This window comes from Bidens hawaiensis, unplaced genomic scaffold (genome assembly GCF_021521415.1).
Source record: "Bidens hawaiensis isolate Kalapana, Puna unplaced genomic scaffold, B.hawaiensis_p1.1 tig00028346_1, whole genome shotgun sequence".
In the NCBI taxonomy this organism is placed as follows: domain Eukaryota; kingdom Viridiplantae; phylum Streptophyta; class Magnoliopsida; order Asterales; family Asteraceae; genus Bidens; species Bidens hawaiensis.
Genome location: NW_027494632.1, coordinates 7,013 through 22,670, shown reverse-complemented (window position 1 = coordinate 22,670; position 15,658 = coordinate 7,013). Strand labels below are relative to the sequence as shown.

The following is a 15,658-nucleotide window of genomic DNA, read 5'->3' as shown; positions in this document are numbered from 1 at the left end:
GTTTATCGCTTTTGGTTGGTGGAACTATAAAATCCTAGTTTATTTGGCATCCCCTTATAGCAAGGTGTCGTTAACGTAATGCAATTAACGATAACTATAAAATCCTAGACTATTTGGCATCCCCTTATAGCTAGGTGTCGCTAACGTAATTCTATTAGCGATATATATTTATCCAAGTTATTGCTTTTATTTATTGTTTCGTATACAAGATTTGTGGCTTTTTATTACTATTTACTTATATGCTCAAACTTATGAATTGCTCACCAACCTTTGTGTTAATAAACTTTATTTTATGAAATGTTACAGGTTTGACTTTTGTTGACTCGAGGACTTGACGAAAAAACGTTACCAAGACTATTAGGATATTAGTAAAACGAACAATATAATTGTTTGCTTGTATTCAATTTATTTGTATGAACGAGATGTGTTGTTTATTGATTTATGAAATAAAATGAGTTGATTAAATATTGTCACTTTAATAGTGTCTTGTGTGTTTGTCCAATCGCGTTGCACCACGGCATGTTCTGCCGCCTTTGGTCGGGGTATGACATCAGAGGAGGGTGGGATGTAGGCAAGTCTTTCCTCTATCCCTGAGAATAGAGAGGCTGCTTCCAGAGAGATCCCCGGCTCATAAAGCTACATACTGGTAAATAAAGTAAACATACATTATTATGTTTACTAGGGAAAGTTACATGATAACCCAAGAAATATTATTGTTATTTATATATAATGGAATGATCCACCACAATTGGGAGGGGGGGGGGGGGGGGGTGTTCTTGATGAGATTGGGTTCCTTGGAAATATATGAAATATATAAGATTATAATCGATTACAACATCTCAATCTATTGTTTGAATGTTTAGTTTTATTTCATTAGCTGTTATCTATAGTTAGCATTCTTGAACCATATTGTTCATTCTTGACAATTGTCTTTCCAGATTTTTATAAAAAAGAAATAATGGTGATGAAGAATCAAATAGGAGGATTCACCAAGTCAATATATACTTATGAAATGGTTACATTATTTACAAAAGGAAAGAAAAAAATAAAAGGATCTAGAGTGGGTAGGATGAATCATATTTCACACAAAAATGTCCCCATTTTGGTGTCAATGCACTTCACTCGTGTAGCAACTTCTTACTCCTTCCTTCTATGGTACGAAGCGCAAAATGTTTCCGTCTTTCTAACCAACAATGGTTCATATGCGAACTTTTATTATTTTCTTCCGTATATATATGTTTAATAAACATATTAGTGTTTTTCCTATATCTTTTAAATTTGATGCATTATTACCACTTGTTTGTCTGTACGTACACTTCAACACAAATTTTACTACATATCATAATGTATTATACCATATACAACTCAATTTGCTACAAAATATATATTGGCATGTAGATGAAACTAAACTAAATAAGCTGTACCACTGCATTTGAATTTACAGAAAAACGTTATTTATTTATAAGTTATAAGAGAAAACGTAAAAGAATGATGAAAATAATAATAAAATGTTAAAAAAGCAAAAAATGTTTTGTGCCACCAAAGGATAGGGGCATAACAAATGTTGCAAAACTCGCTAGGCGGTCCTTAGGCGGCCGACCCCCTGGGAGGGAGTACTTGAAGTACTCGGGGAGTAATCGGAGAGTATTCGGACATGGTAAATATAAAGAAAATTAATATTTGGTTATTATATATATGTCAAATATCATAAGGTTACTAATATTTATAACAAAATAGGTGAATATCAATATAAATATAAGAAATACATTTTTAAGTATAAAATTTTCTAAAAATTACTAATCATTAATTAAAAAAATGATATTTGTTCTTTAATATTATTGAAATAACAATTATGTTTTATTTTTTTTAGTCAAAATCGGTCCAAGTTCACCGATAAGATGTAATTCTGGCTGAGGTTGACCACATTTGACCGATTCTTAGTAACTAGACGGATTTACAGAAACTCGTCTCGGTGACATACCTTGTAGCGAGTACTCAGAGAGTACTCGACCTTGTAATCCTACTTTTACAACATTAGGCATAACCCTAAGAAGAGGACAATTTGTGTGAGCTTTAGAAGATACAAAATCTCTGTTTGCTTTCATAACTTTCCCTAGTTTACAACATGTCCAAGCAAATCAAGAAATCTTGAGTGGTCTCTCTTAAATTTCAACCATAAGTTTTGTGGCCCTATGAAAAACCTTGAATGATCATGGATTTAAATTGACTTGCAATCCCTTAAGTCTTAACAGATTAAATGTGTGGTCAGGAAGTGTTTTTAGTTTTGATTAATGAATAGGAATGTTGCTTCAAATATCAACTACTCTTTTCTTTTAGGTCCATTTCCATTATCAATTATGGGCTTCTATGATTTTCTTCCCACAATCTAATGTAGGCTTCAAAAAGGGTCCCACGTAGGACTATCAATATATAAGGTCTATCCTGTCTTATATTGAAAACCATATTTATAAACACAACGTAAAGAGACATAGTAGGCAACAAGTAGTTGATTAAGATCTTGACATAACATCACACATGAAACAATTTAGTGTCATGATGTCTAATCTTTCACCCATGTCGCAACAAGCCATATGCGTGTAATTTGACCCATGTCTACCTTACCATAAGCATAAATTCAGAATTATAATACCAAGCCCGGTTGAATTCAAACTAGTGGTATTGGATCTAATAGAAATCATATACAAGACGACTTTAAAGTAGAAGCAGAAATGTGGGACCGCATGCCGACACAAATAAAGCATTTTTCATAAGGTTTAACATCCTTTCATCCATTTAACAGGTTTAGGATTCATATATTATCACATCATACTAAATGTACATGTAGCAAGCTTGAAAAGAGGAAATATGTCTAGTCAAGAATGCACTTACATGGTGGAAGGCAAGTGTACCTTATAGTTCAGAAACCATGCCTTCAAAGATAGCAAATATCATAGTCAAGTTCATAATAATGCCACAAAAAAATATTCCGGTTTTGTATCTTCATTGCAGAACCATATATCTTGCATCTTCCATTTGAGTTTCAAGTGTAAAATGAGAATGAGTTGCTCTTTGATTTCATTAGTGGTCCGGAATTGATCATATGTTTTAAGAGTCAATATTTTTTTTGTAATCGGTAGCTTATTGTTATTAATTTATAAGTATCTTTTATTTTGTTATTGTTTTGATTCCATGTACTACACTTTATGTTTTCTTGGATCCAAGAGGGTCTCAAGGAGAGCAACATCTCTATCTTCAGGGATAGAGAAAATGTTCGACTAACTTACACTCCGCATAACCTACCAATAGCTTGCTATGAATGTGATTTCACTCGGCCGTTTGTTTGTTTTTTTCTTATAAAGCTCAATAGGTTTGATTCTAACATTTCAAGAAGCTATATTACATAACAAAAGTAGTATAGGCTACTATTAAACTGCAATAAGCTATTTAACATGACAAAAGAGTGTTTTTAGATACCCAATCCCAATTGGCACATCTCTCATGTTAAAGAAGCACGATTTGTTTGATATCATCACATATGATGTAGTGAACGTGCAATATTTAAATTAACATCATTTATCTATATACCATATATCATAGCCAAATACCAAAATACCATGAAAAAGCTTAAGTTAGTATATGGAAGCAAGGTAGCAACATCCACCTCACTTTTCCTTATCTTGTACTATTAGTTTCTATGAAGCATTAATTCAATCTCCCAACCACGAATCATATTTGCACTCTGCTTACACCAGAATGGAAAATCATGTTCTAATCTTGTCCCAAACTTGTATTTTTCAATAAAGATGACAAATTGAACAGTTGGCAAAGGAGTACCGTTAAACCTTGTAAGAGTCGTTCTTAACACTGACCTTAAGGTAGTGAGATCCACTTTGATTAATGTCGTTTCGCATGTCAAAGAGGGTTGACATGATCCAAACACACTGGCAAATAAGATGCTTAGAATGAAAAGAGCACTTACTTTATAAATTAACCAATATGAATTTTTTGTTTTAAAGTTAATATCTCATCAACGTTATCAGTGATATCAGCATTCTATCTTTGAAAAATGTTTAACTGGAAAGAAGTGTTTTAACTCATGAATATAATTTTAATATACTCTATACACATATGATTATAATTCTAAAATGAAAAAATAAATAAATAACAAATATTAAACGATCGGCTCAGTTTACACGGCAGGTTTTAAGTCCCAACCGTAAACAAAAATGTAAACCGTCAAACTGTAACATCGAACCATGAACCAGCCGATTGTAACCGAATATATTACAAACCAGCTGACTTGCCTTGGTTTGAAAATTCGGTTCGTTTTTATGAATAAACTTTAAATTATGTTACTTTCAGATCGAATCCTTCTCATAGCTTAACCAAATTCTATTCAGGCTATGATCCGCGTGCTTTAAGCCTAGCTTCAAGTATTTGCATGTGCTAGCTAAGTTATCTACTCAATTTAGCCCGCTGACTACAAATTTGTAAGAAAAAAAAAGCTATAGTTTGGATGGGAAGTTTTTCAGAGTATGCTTTTCCTCACTAGTTTGGACCCTTGTGTATCTATTAATACGAATTTTTAAATGAACACACAGCTAGACAAACAGATTTATTTATTGTGTTTGTTTATCAATAAAAAAGACGTTTTCGTGTTTGTTATATTTATTTGTTAATATTTTAAACAAACACAAATGAAAAATACGTGCATTTTTTTAATATAATTAATACCAGTTAAAAGATAGAAAGCAAGCCAAGTTGCCAAAATTTTCAACGTAACAACAATAATATTTAAATTAACTCTAAAGTTAACATTATTGAAAAGTCAAAATTCGAAACCTAAAGGAATGGTTAATAAAATCTGAAAATCAAATTGTTTGTAAAACATGAATGGGATTTGATGGGTGTAACTTTAAGAAACATTGAAACAACAAGTAAATTACCCGCACGTTGCGCGGGAAATCAGTCGGTAGAACCTAAGGGTGGTAACAAAATGTCAACGCGAATTCGGTGAATATTGCTACGTTCGTTACGGTATTAAAACTAAACTTAAAAAGTTCGTTAACTTAACATATTTAAAATAAAAAACAAAAAAATAGTGGCAAAACCTGTTTGTTGGTGCATGGACGTTGGTAAAACCCGACGGTGAGTCGATGTGAATCCGGTCAGTGTCGGTTACGTTCATTACAGTTAAGCAACGTTGGTAAAACCTGGACGTTGTTGGTCTTGGATGTTGAGGCCTACGCGAATTCGGTTAGTTTTTGTCATGTCTGTTACGGTTTCAGTTGCGTTTATTACGGTACCAAAACTAAAACATGAAAATAAAATAAAAGTTGGAGTTGACCAATGGGGTGGCGTCGGTCGTTAAAATCGGGTGTTGGTAAAACCCGAGCGTTGTCGGTCTGGTCGTTGAGATGGTGAGTCTACAAGAATTTGGTCGGTTATGTCATGCTCGTTAGTACCGGAACTAAAACAAAACAAAAAAATTTTGTTTGGTTACATGCATCATGATACCAGAACTTAAGCAAAAAATATATAAAATTTGAGGTTGCACGATCACTAAACCTAAGCGTTGTTCAAATCCGAGCATTGCTTGTCCCGAGTGTTGAGGCGATGAGAGTATGCGAATTCGGTCGGTTAAAGCAAAAAAAAAAATTGATGTTCGGTCGGTTAATATTACGTTCGTTACGGTACTAAAACCTAAAAAAATGGTTGGATGAATGTGGTGCCACATAGGGCTGTTCAAAAAGCTCACGGGCTCGAAGCTCGCTCGAAACTCGCTCGAAAAAAACTCGAAAAAAGCTCGCTCGAAATTGGCTCGACTGTAAACGAGCCGAGCCGAGCTCGACTCGATTTCTAAACGAGCCGAGCCCGAGCTAGCCTTGAGCTCGGCTCGAGCTCGCTCGATATGCTCGAATTATATTTTTTACTTTATTATATATGTATGTACACACATATACATATATACACATGTAAATTATAAGGCCCAATAACTTATACATGAGCTTCATTAAATTTTACACAGCCTTATACTTTATTAAATTTATTATTATTTTTTATTTTAATATATAAATCTTATACCATCCATATGTAACCCTAATTTTCAAACTTTTACACAGCCGTTCTCTAACTCTAACCCTACCTTCAACTATCCAATCATCCTCACTACCACACCACCTCCGTCCGCCGCTACACTTTCCGTCACCGTCACCGCTGGCCACCTACGGCACTATCCGTCACACCCTCACCAGTCACCAAGTTCATCCTCCGACGCCGTCGTCCTCTTCGGTCTGCACCAAAACACCAGTCACCAAGTTCGTCTTCACAGATTGATACATTTATCTATTAGATTTGTTAGATTGGAAATATATTGTGTTTAGGTTGTTGGATTGAATGTTGTGATTTGTAAGTTTTCCAAAACAGGTTGTTGGATTGTTGAATTGAATGTTTGGTGACTTGTAATTTTACTCTTAAAACATGTTGATTGTTTGTTAGTATTTCAGTTTTTTTTTCTTTTTTTCAGTTCGAGCCAATTCGAGTCGAGCCGAGCCGAGCTGGCTCGATATAGAACCGAGCCGAGCTTGAGCTCCAATTTCCAGCTCGATTTAAATTTCGAGTTCGAGCTGAGCCAGCTTGATTAAATTTCGAGTCGAGCTCGAGCTGGCCTTGGCTCGGGCTCAGCTCGGCTCGTGAACAGGCCTAGTGCCACATGGCCCAATCAGGGCCTTGCGGCACAAACATTCATCTTTGCTATATATAGATAACTAGCTTTTATCCCCCCGTATTACGGAGATTGTTTTACATTTTTCGTTTCTAATATTTATACATACTGGATTTTAATTTTATTCATTATAAGGAAGTTAATAATATACTTAGGGGGTGTTTGGTTCACAAATTGTTTTGGAATTGAAATTGGAATTTGATAGGAATTGAAATTTGAATTGGAATTTAAGAAATCCCTTTCCAAATACTTAATGTGTTAGGTTATACATTTGTTAATGGAATTGAAATAGAAAAATAGCTAGAAAAGACACCATTGCCCTTATTAATAAATATGAATCACAAGTAAAACACCCAGATGTTGTATTCTCAAATCTCAACCATATTCATCTCTCAAGACACGTCTCCAGTAACAACTGCAGCCACTGTCGCCGGCAACCACCACACCTATCAATCTCTCACTTCAACCTATCTCTTTCTCTTCTCTCATCTCATAATCGATTGCCGCGCTGAATATTTTGATCCGAAAAATGTGATAGATCTGAAATCATGTGATAGATTTCTCGTCGGAATTAAGTTGGTGAAGGTAGCCGGAATTTCGGAATTAAGTTGGTGGTGGCCGGAGAAATTCTCGGTGACGTCTACAAGGGGCGTTTGCCATCGGGGTCGATGGCGACGGTGTTGCTTGGTTACGGGAGGGGCTGCAGCAACGGGCGGTGGCGGTGACCTGGCTACTGCGTTGGTTGGCGGTGGGTGATGGGTGGTACTTGGTTGTGTTGATTAGTATGGCGACAGTTTGGGTCTGTTAGTAGAGGCATAGGGTTATTTATGGCATTCAAACACATTACCATGAAATCCTTCAAAGCAATGGAGGAATCTGAATTCCTTTTAAGTGTGTGATTTGGTTTGAATTAATTCCAATTCCAAATCCTTTTATTATCTAACCAAACACCCTAAGGAATGGAATTTGAATTCCAATTCCATTGAAATCCTTTGAATTCCATCCATCCAAACAGACCCTTAGGGTTTGACGATGAAAGAGTTTCACAAATAAATGAGATGTTATAACCCGTTTAAAAGCTATCAGTGTTTAGTGAGACTCGTGGCCCACTTATTTTAAATTACTACAAAATTGTTTCTTAATTATAAATAATATTTTTTAAACCGGAAGTATATCCCTATTTTATTGGATTTTCATATCAAATATTTGGTGTGATTAGTTTTTAACTTAATGGGATGTTATAATTCGTTTAAAGGTTATCTGGGTTTGGTGAGACCCATACATGTGAATTCGGGTTAAATGCATGAGAAACTTACATTTACAAATAGAGTAATCTGGTGGCTTAAGAGGAGGTGAGAAGCAACCAGAGAGCTTTTAAAAGATTCGTTTATATATATTTAAGATTAAGATATACTATTATTATTATTATTAGTTTTAAATAATCTCAACTATCACAATTTGGTTGATGTCACAACGAAATGATTGGTGATAGTCCCACCTTTTTCACGTTTGCTTCTAATGATCCACGACTAACGGAAGCGTATCCCTGTTAGTCTTCGGTCACCGGAAAACCTCTTTTTTGCCGAAAAACTCAACAATTTTGTACCAAACCTCTTTGAACCCTTAGATCGGACCTTTAGGAACCTTTTTTTTTAGTAAAAAACCAATTATTAAGGTGATAGAGTGGTGGCCGCCGAAAAACCATTTCCGACCAGAAAACTCCTTTTTCAGGTGGAAACTGTTGGTGATGGTGTTCAGAAAGTGGTGGTCAACGGTGGTGGAGTTCGGGTAGTGGTGGTCAACAGTGGTGTTCATGTGGCAGTGGTGGTTGTCGGTCGGTGGTGGTGTTTAAGTGGTGGTATTCAGGTGGTGTTCAGGTTGAGTTTTCTGGCGAAAAAGGAGTTTTCAGGCAAAAAACGTTATTTCGGCAGCTTGAGACTAATAGAGTTATGCTTCTTTTAGTCGTGGATCGTTGGAAGCAAACATGTTAAAAGGTGGGACTGTCACCAGCCATTTCGTTAATTGAGACAGACAGTAACCAAAATGTAATAGTTAAGATTATTTAAAACCAATACATCTTATTATTATTTTTTATATCTATATAGTTGCCTACCATAAAATCATACGTGTCACTCTTAGGTTGTTCCCTCCATTCTCTAGAGCCACCAGATTGTTTGATTTCTAAATGGAGGCTTCTCATGCATTTGACCCGAATCCGTGGGTATGGGTCTCACCAAACCCGAATAGTATTTAAATGGGTTATAACATCTAATTTATTTATGTAACTCTTTCATAATTAAACAATAATTTTTGCGGGTCATGGATCTCACCAAACCCGGATAACTCATAAACGGGTTATAACATCTCATTTATTTGTGAAATAACCCTTTAATCATCAAAGAATAATTTCCACGGGTTATGAGTCTTACCAAAACCTAATAGCCCTCAAATGGGTTATAAGATCTCATTTATTGGTAACACTTTCATCATTAAACCCTAATTTAACTGATCTCATTTGCATGTTCTCTGTTGCTGGTCGATCATCTTCATCGCCAGTTAACTTTTGATACTACCCACCAATGTCAACTACATCAACGCCCGCTTTTCATTAGACAATAACTTGTGTTCATGTTTGTTCATAAAAATCAACATGCTCGTGTCCGTTTATGTTTGTTCATTAAAAATTAAAAAACCTACACATCTCAATTGAAAAAACTCAAACGCTAAAAAATATAATAACAAACTAAAATATATGTATTAAATTAAAACAAAACTACGTTAAAAAATAAAATTAATTAAAAATAGCAAAACGATTAAAACAAAAACTTGAATAAACCCCCGTAACACGGGATGATAAACTAGTTTTGTATATACACTTACATGAGCGTGAAGCTTCATAATCCAACTTCTTTTCATAATATTTTACTAGAAACTAAAAGTGGCCAACACACTCACTTTTTTGATCATTCTAGAGAGAATTAATGCAAAGAATGTTTGAGCAAAAGCCTTACTTGCATGAAACACTAATACGACCTCCTTTACAACCCCACAAAACCCTTTGCTACAAACATCCTTAACAAGCAAAGAACCCAAAATTTAACAAAAATAAAATAAAAGAACTTAGATGGGCACAAATCATATATAAGAACATACACCCCTCAACCTTAAGCTATATACCACACCAAGATTCGACGATCTCTTGTCTTCGAAACAAACAAAAAACCTAAAAATGGCCAACGGTCAAATGAGATCCGTGGTGTCACCTCTTATGGTCTTTAACTTTTGCATGTATGCTATACTTTTAGGCATTGGCGGTTGGGCGATGAATCAAGCCATTGACCATGGTTTCATCATCGGTACATATTAACTCTCTAGCTTCTACTTACCTCATATGCATTCGTATTTATTACTAACTAATGTTTATGTGGGATATAAACAGGTCCTGGATATAATTTGCCCACTCATTTTTCGCCTATTTATTTCCCGATGGGAAATAAAGCCACTGGATTCTTCGTAACTTTCAGTCTGATCGCGGGTGTTGTTGGTATTGCATCGATACTAGCTGGATTAGACAACTATCGTTCTTCGGATTCCACTAGCAGGCCTGCAGCAGTATCATCTGCTCTAATTGCATGGGCCCTTACTGTTCTTGCCATGGGGTATGAATATGATCATTAATACATATTTCCCATTTGAACTCAAAGGTGTGTAAATATGATTTAAATGCAGGTTTGCATGGAAAGAAATCGATCTTGAAGGAAGAAATGCGCATTTGGTGAGAAGATTAACAATATAAAATCTCATAAATACTAGTTTAATAATTAATTTGTTCTTTTACTTGTAATTCAGAGAACCATGGAGGCCTTCACAATCATCCTTTCGGCAACTCAACTCGTATACGTAGCTGCCCTTTACGGGTGATAAGCGTCACAAGATCTAATTGTTTGTTGTGTGTTGAAGAGTTTTCGTGTCCATATTGTGCTTGGATTTATAAACATTTTAATGACAATCGTTACGAATGCATTTGTACCTGTGGTAAAAGAATTGTTTTATATCTATCATAAAGGAAAGGATTTGTGTGTTATTTGATAATTGGTTTTAGTAAAAGATGGCACGAAAAAAAGTTTGCCGAAACATGTTAAATCATGAACACGTAAACTTACATAATTTAAACCTGGTTTTGTAAAGCACAAACCGAACCATATAAATCTCTAGCTGGTTGAAACAACATAAAACTCCATAATCTCAGTTGGAGCAGTAACATATAAAAAGTAGAAATACAATCTAGTACCATGAGAAAGAAAAAAAAAGTAAACCAACAACGACCGAGGTGGGTCGAGCTACCTACCTACTAGCAGCCCCATGGCGCGATATGATCAGTTTCAGTTACTGTATTCAAACAAATGGACAAGAACGTCAAGAACAAAATAAAACTACAAAATCCTCCATACCATCATAGTAATTAGAAAATATATTTAATAGTCTTTAAACAATAAGATATGACAATATTATACAAGATTTGAAGTAAGTATGTTATCTAGGTGTGTAAACGAGTAGAGCCGCTCTTGAACTGCTCGAGACCAGCTCGCTAAAGGCTCGAATCGAGCTGAGCTTAAACGAGCCCAAGCCAGAACTCAAGCCTAATTATCAAGCTCGACCGCAATCCTATTACATAATATTTTTCTAACTATATTAAATATATATTTACATAATATATATTATTATGCATATAACTATGATAAAAATAACTAAATAATTTATATTATGTTATAATAAATACAGTAACTATAAGTGCATATAAAATTTTTTATAAATATATTAAAAATAAATTAAAGGAGCTGAGCTAGAGCTGAAAAATTACTTACAATCAAAGCTCGAGCTTGAATAAGTTAAAGCTCATTTACACCCCTAATACTATTCGTCAGATTTGGATCAAATGAAAAAATTACATAATGTGATTGATGATGGTGACATGTTGGCAATGGGTCATGGATTCATGATCTGATCTGATCCAAGATGCAGGTCAGATCCATGGTTTTATCAATATTAATACTGATTTAATTCAAACCCGTGTCTTGCAAATAAAAATGCACCTGAAATTACCTCTCTGACCCTGAAAACAACTCAAATATTCCACAGCAACTCTTCCACGTGGTCGTCCTTTGCACTGCTACTGCAGTTGAAGCCACTGGGGCCTGCATATATTCAAAAGTAGTCATACTCTAAATACAATCACATTTTGTAAAGGGTCAGACTGAAACGAGCTTAGTGTTGTCCATTTTATCGATATTTATAAATAGTTTACGCCTTATGTATTATAAGAAAAGCTATTTGATATTCTTATTACTTATTAGCTATTATAATAACATTCTTCTTACTAAAAGAATAATTTAGTAGGTTGTGTGCACAGAGTTGGCTCGTTATGTAAACAAGCTGAGCCCGAGCCAAAGTTAGCTTGGCTTGTAGGCTCGCCCGTTAGGCTTTTTTAATTGGCTCATTAAATAAAACCCAATTTTTAATGTATATATATAAATATATAACCCAAATTTTAATATATATATATATATATATATATATATATATATATAACTTGATAAATTTTGTATTTTATTAATTATGCATTATGTGCATGTTAATATCAACAATTTTTTTTCTTTTATGTATATATTAACAGGTGTAAAATATAAAATTATTTAAAATATACGAGATGGGGCTCGGCGAGCTATGAGTTGGCTCAAGTTTTATTCAAGCCGAGTTCAACCTCCACAGGTCAGCTCGTTAACATAAAAAAGCCAACTCCGCTCAGCTCGGTTTGTAAACAACCTGAGCCCAACATTTCAGCTCATCAACATAAACAAGCTAAGTCAAGCCAGCTCGGCTTGTTTATAGACCTACATAATACATTCAAAGATCACAAATACAAAAATATAGCACTTACAAACAATAAACAATATACCTGTTTTCCATAATCTCCAGTCGTATCAGTTTCATTCACACGACTCGCACCATTAACTTCAGAACTCACATTTTTTATACCCGTAGAACACGCCGCATCATCCTTCAACACCAAACAACCATCTTCACCAACCGAAACCACTTTTTCCACCGCGTTTACTTCAAAAACGGGTTCAACAACTACACTAGAAGTCAAGCAATCATCCTTCACAACCGTCTCACTAAAAACCACTAAATCTTTCTTCTTCCCATTATGTATTTCATCAAACACTTGTGACACTTCATCTAACAACGAATCCACGGGCTTAACGGGTTCAACAATCGGGGAGATTGTTTCAGGCACGGGTTCAAGAACAACTACATTCTTGTCAATAATATTAGACTCGTCATCTGAACTGCCACTAGAACTCGAACTAGTGCTTTTAAAATTCTTCGGTTTTTCGTTATCTTTCGATTTGTTTTCAGATGAGTTATCTTCTATCTTCTCCACTGATGGATATTGTGAAGTTGGAGAATTAAGTTTCCCATTATTGTTATTATTCTCTCCTGCCATAAGTCATTATATTCAAAATTAGTATGAAAACTATATAAACAAACAAACAAAGAAACGTACACAGTAAAATCACACTCATAGCAAAGTTACTTGCAAGGTCTGGGAGGGTAGGATCCATGCCTTGGTTCTAAAATGCACGAATCAAATGAGACCACATCAACTGCAGCAATGCGGTTTGATGTGTGATGTGGTCTGATGTGACGTATTAAGCAATGCGGTTTGACCATCTAGTGATTAATGGGTTTAAGTCTTTCAGTACAATAAACCATCTATTTAACAGATCAGAGATGATGAAAATATTTTATATATTAGTGTTTAAAAGTTACCAATTTAAATTATGGGAAAATTACGGATATGACTAGTCGACAACTCATTTTCATGAAAATGAACATTGACTATTTAAGTTTTTGGTTTTTCAAATTCTTGCTTGGGCGAGAATAATCCATAATTTCTCTTCGACGTGACACATACTTTCTCGCTAGGGTGAGAATTTGCCATATTATCTCATTGACTTGGCGAGATGCAATAAAATATTATTGTTATTTTTTTCTGGTTTTTTTTCGGGCAAGAATTATAATTTTTTTTTCTCTCCACGTCAACTGGATATTCGGCGATAATCTATTGGTGAAATAAACTTGTAAAATGATGGAGTCCATGATCATTTTTGTTAAAATGCTTGGTCAGTAGGTTAGATTGGTGATTTTCCCTTAAAATATTAGCTACTAACAAATTTTAGTATTTTTTTAATAACGAAACGCCTAAGCGCGCATCACACATCAACTTTTGGGATAAAAGTGCAACAGAGGAGCACCAGAAGCTTTTAAAAGCAAGACTAATTAGTATTAATAATAGTAGTAACTATCATCAATAAAGTGAGTAGAGTAGTATATTAGTAACACAAATAAAGAATAGCAAGTAGCAAAGGAAACTATATAACTAAGACCCATTTCACATCTATCTCAAGATCCATCAAAAAACCAGAAAACACAATAAACCCAAATTTAAAATAAAAATAAAAATTGAATACCCAATACAGATAATTAAAAACCCACAAAGAATTTAACTTAATATCCACATTCAGTCAACTTTTAGCAATAAATTAATCATTTTTAAGAGAAACTGAGTCATACCCAGTAATCAAAATGCATAAAGAATGGAGGGTATACCTTGATGAGATTGAGTTGTGGATGATTTCTTCTTTTTAGCAGCAGCAGCCTTTCGTTTCTTAGCACCTGAAGGCATGATTGATTGATTGGGTGGTGGTTGTTGGCTAGAACTAGAAGCACCGGGATGATGAATGATGAATCTCGTGTAAAAAATATTCGAAGTTTCAAAATAGGGATGAATCTTGGGTTAGGGGTACTAGTGTCATTTCATTTCCAATCCATGTGACTTTATTAAATTTATTCACTAGTCATTTCATTTGATTCAATACGTGTTTTCCAACGAAAAATATGAGTTTTACAGTAAAGAAAACGTTTTCCGACGACATGCAATTAATGGCATTAGAATTTTGTTAGTCGCGGATCATTGAAAACAAATAAATTTTTAGTTGGAACCGTCACCAGTCAATTATTAAGTTAGAACTGTTATTTACCAATAAAACATAATTAAGATTATTAAAAACAAATTTTTTTTCCCATTTCACATAACACCTTTATTCAACTCACTTAATGGTTCATTACTGTCAAGAAAGACGTCATCAATTTTTGTTAAATTATTCCATACCCATAACAGATCTTCTCCAATTTTTGTAATCAGTGTTTAATTCGATGTGTTCTGCCGGGACATGTTGATAAAACTCTGTGATGGTAAAATCCAGACGTTGTCGGTTTCAAGCGTTAATGCGGTAAGTCGACGCAAATTCCGTTGGTATTGGTTACGTACATTATTGTACCGAAACTAAAACAAAAAATAAAACAAAAAAATTATAAAAATTGAGGTGGATCAATACGATAGATGGTTAAATTATAGATGATAATGGTTGAAATTGGTTTGTTTTTGGTTAATATGGATTTGTAGTTTAAGAAATAGTTTGAGAATGGTTGAAATGGGTTTGTATTATGTATGCATTTATAATATAAAGTTTTTTTTTTTTTTGAAATATGACTGTTTCCAACCGTCAAAGAGGAAGAATGACTCGAATGACGGCCATCATTCTCCTCATGTCACGCGTGAACCAGTAGGGGGCGTGGTGGTGTTCACGAGCCTCACGCGAGTGAGGTGGTAGCCATGCCGGACCATTCTTCAACCGGTACCGATATAAAGTGTTTATCCAAAGTAACTCTTCTTTAAAATCTCTCCGGTTCAGTTTTAAATCTCTATCACTATTTAACTAACATGCAAAGATTAGTACCCGACCCTTGCTTTATATCCACCGCTGAATGTTCTCAATGTACCCAATAAATCTTTCGTTTCACCATAGT

The 15,658-nt window shown here is 34.6% G+C and overlaps 2 protein-coding genes across 3 annotated transcripts; one reads left to right on the top strand and one right to left on the bottom strand.

The window, feature by feature from the left end:
* Nucleotides 1-9,904: 9,904 nt before the first annotated feature.
* Nucleotides 9,905-10,520, top strand: LOC143576932 (membrane protein PM19L-like). The gene is made up of 2 exons (XM_077060907.1): nucleotides 9,905-10,080; nucleotides 10,164-10,520. Exons 1-2 carry the CDS (start codon nucleotides 9,954-9,956, stop codon nucleotides 10,400-10,402), a joined length of 366 nt encoding a protein of 121 aa, XP_076917022.1. The 5' UTR covers nucleotides 9,905-9,953; the 3' UTR covers nucleotides 10,403-10,520.
* Nucleotides 10,521-10,917: 397 nt separating this feature from the next.
* On the bottom strand, nucleotides 10,918-14,526 carry LOC143576930 (uncharacterized). Of its 2 annotated transcripts, none has more exons than XM_077060906.1 (4): nucleotides 14,399-14,526; nucleotides 12,681-13,225; nucleotides 11,818-11,919; nucleotides 10,918-11,113 (listed from the first exon to the last, which is right to left on the bottom strand). In XM_077060906.1, exons 1-3 carry the CDS (start codon nucleotides 14,472-14,474, stop codon nucleotides 11,824-11,826), a joined length of 717 nt encoding a protein of 238 aa, XP_076917021.1. In that variant the 5' UTR covers nucleotides 14,475-14,526; the 3' UTR covers nucleotides 10,918-11,113; nucleotides 11,818-11,823. The 2 variants fall into 2 exon arrangements, with proteins under 2 accessions (XP_076917021.1, XP_076917020.1); XM_077060905.1 differs by having other exon boundaries at nucleotides 10,920-11,113; nucleotides 11,828-11,919.
* Between the last annotated feature and the right edge of the window lie 1,132 nt (nucleotides 14,527-15,658).

Coding starts and splice junctions, on each gene's coding strand:
- LOC143576930 (XM_077060905.1), bottom strand. CDS start 14,474: ATGCCTTCAGGTGCTAAGAAACGAAAGGCTGCTGCTGCTAAAAAGAAG. Junction 13,226..14,398: donor CACAACTCAATCTCATCAAG/GTATACCCTCCA, acceptor GACTTATGGCAG/GAGAGAATAATAACAATAAT. Junction 11,920..12,680: donor CTGGAGATTATGGAAAACAG/GTATATTGTTTA, acceptor GAATATATGCAG/GCCCCAGTGGCTTCAACTGC.
- LOC143576932 (XM_077060907.1), top strand. CDS start 9,954: ATGGCCAACGGTCAAATGAGATCCGTGGTGTCACCTCTTATGGTCTTT. Junction 10,081..10,163: donor TGACCATGGTTTCATCATCG/GTACATATTAAC, acceptor GGATATAAACAG/GTCCTGGATATAATTTGCCC.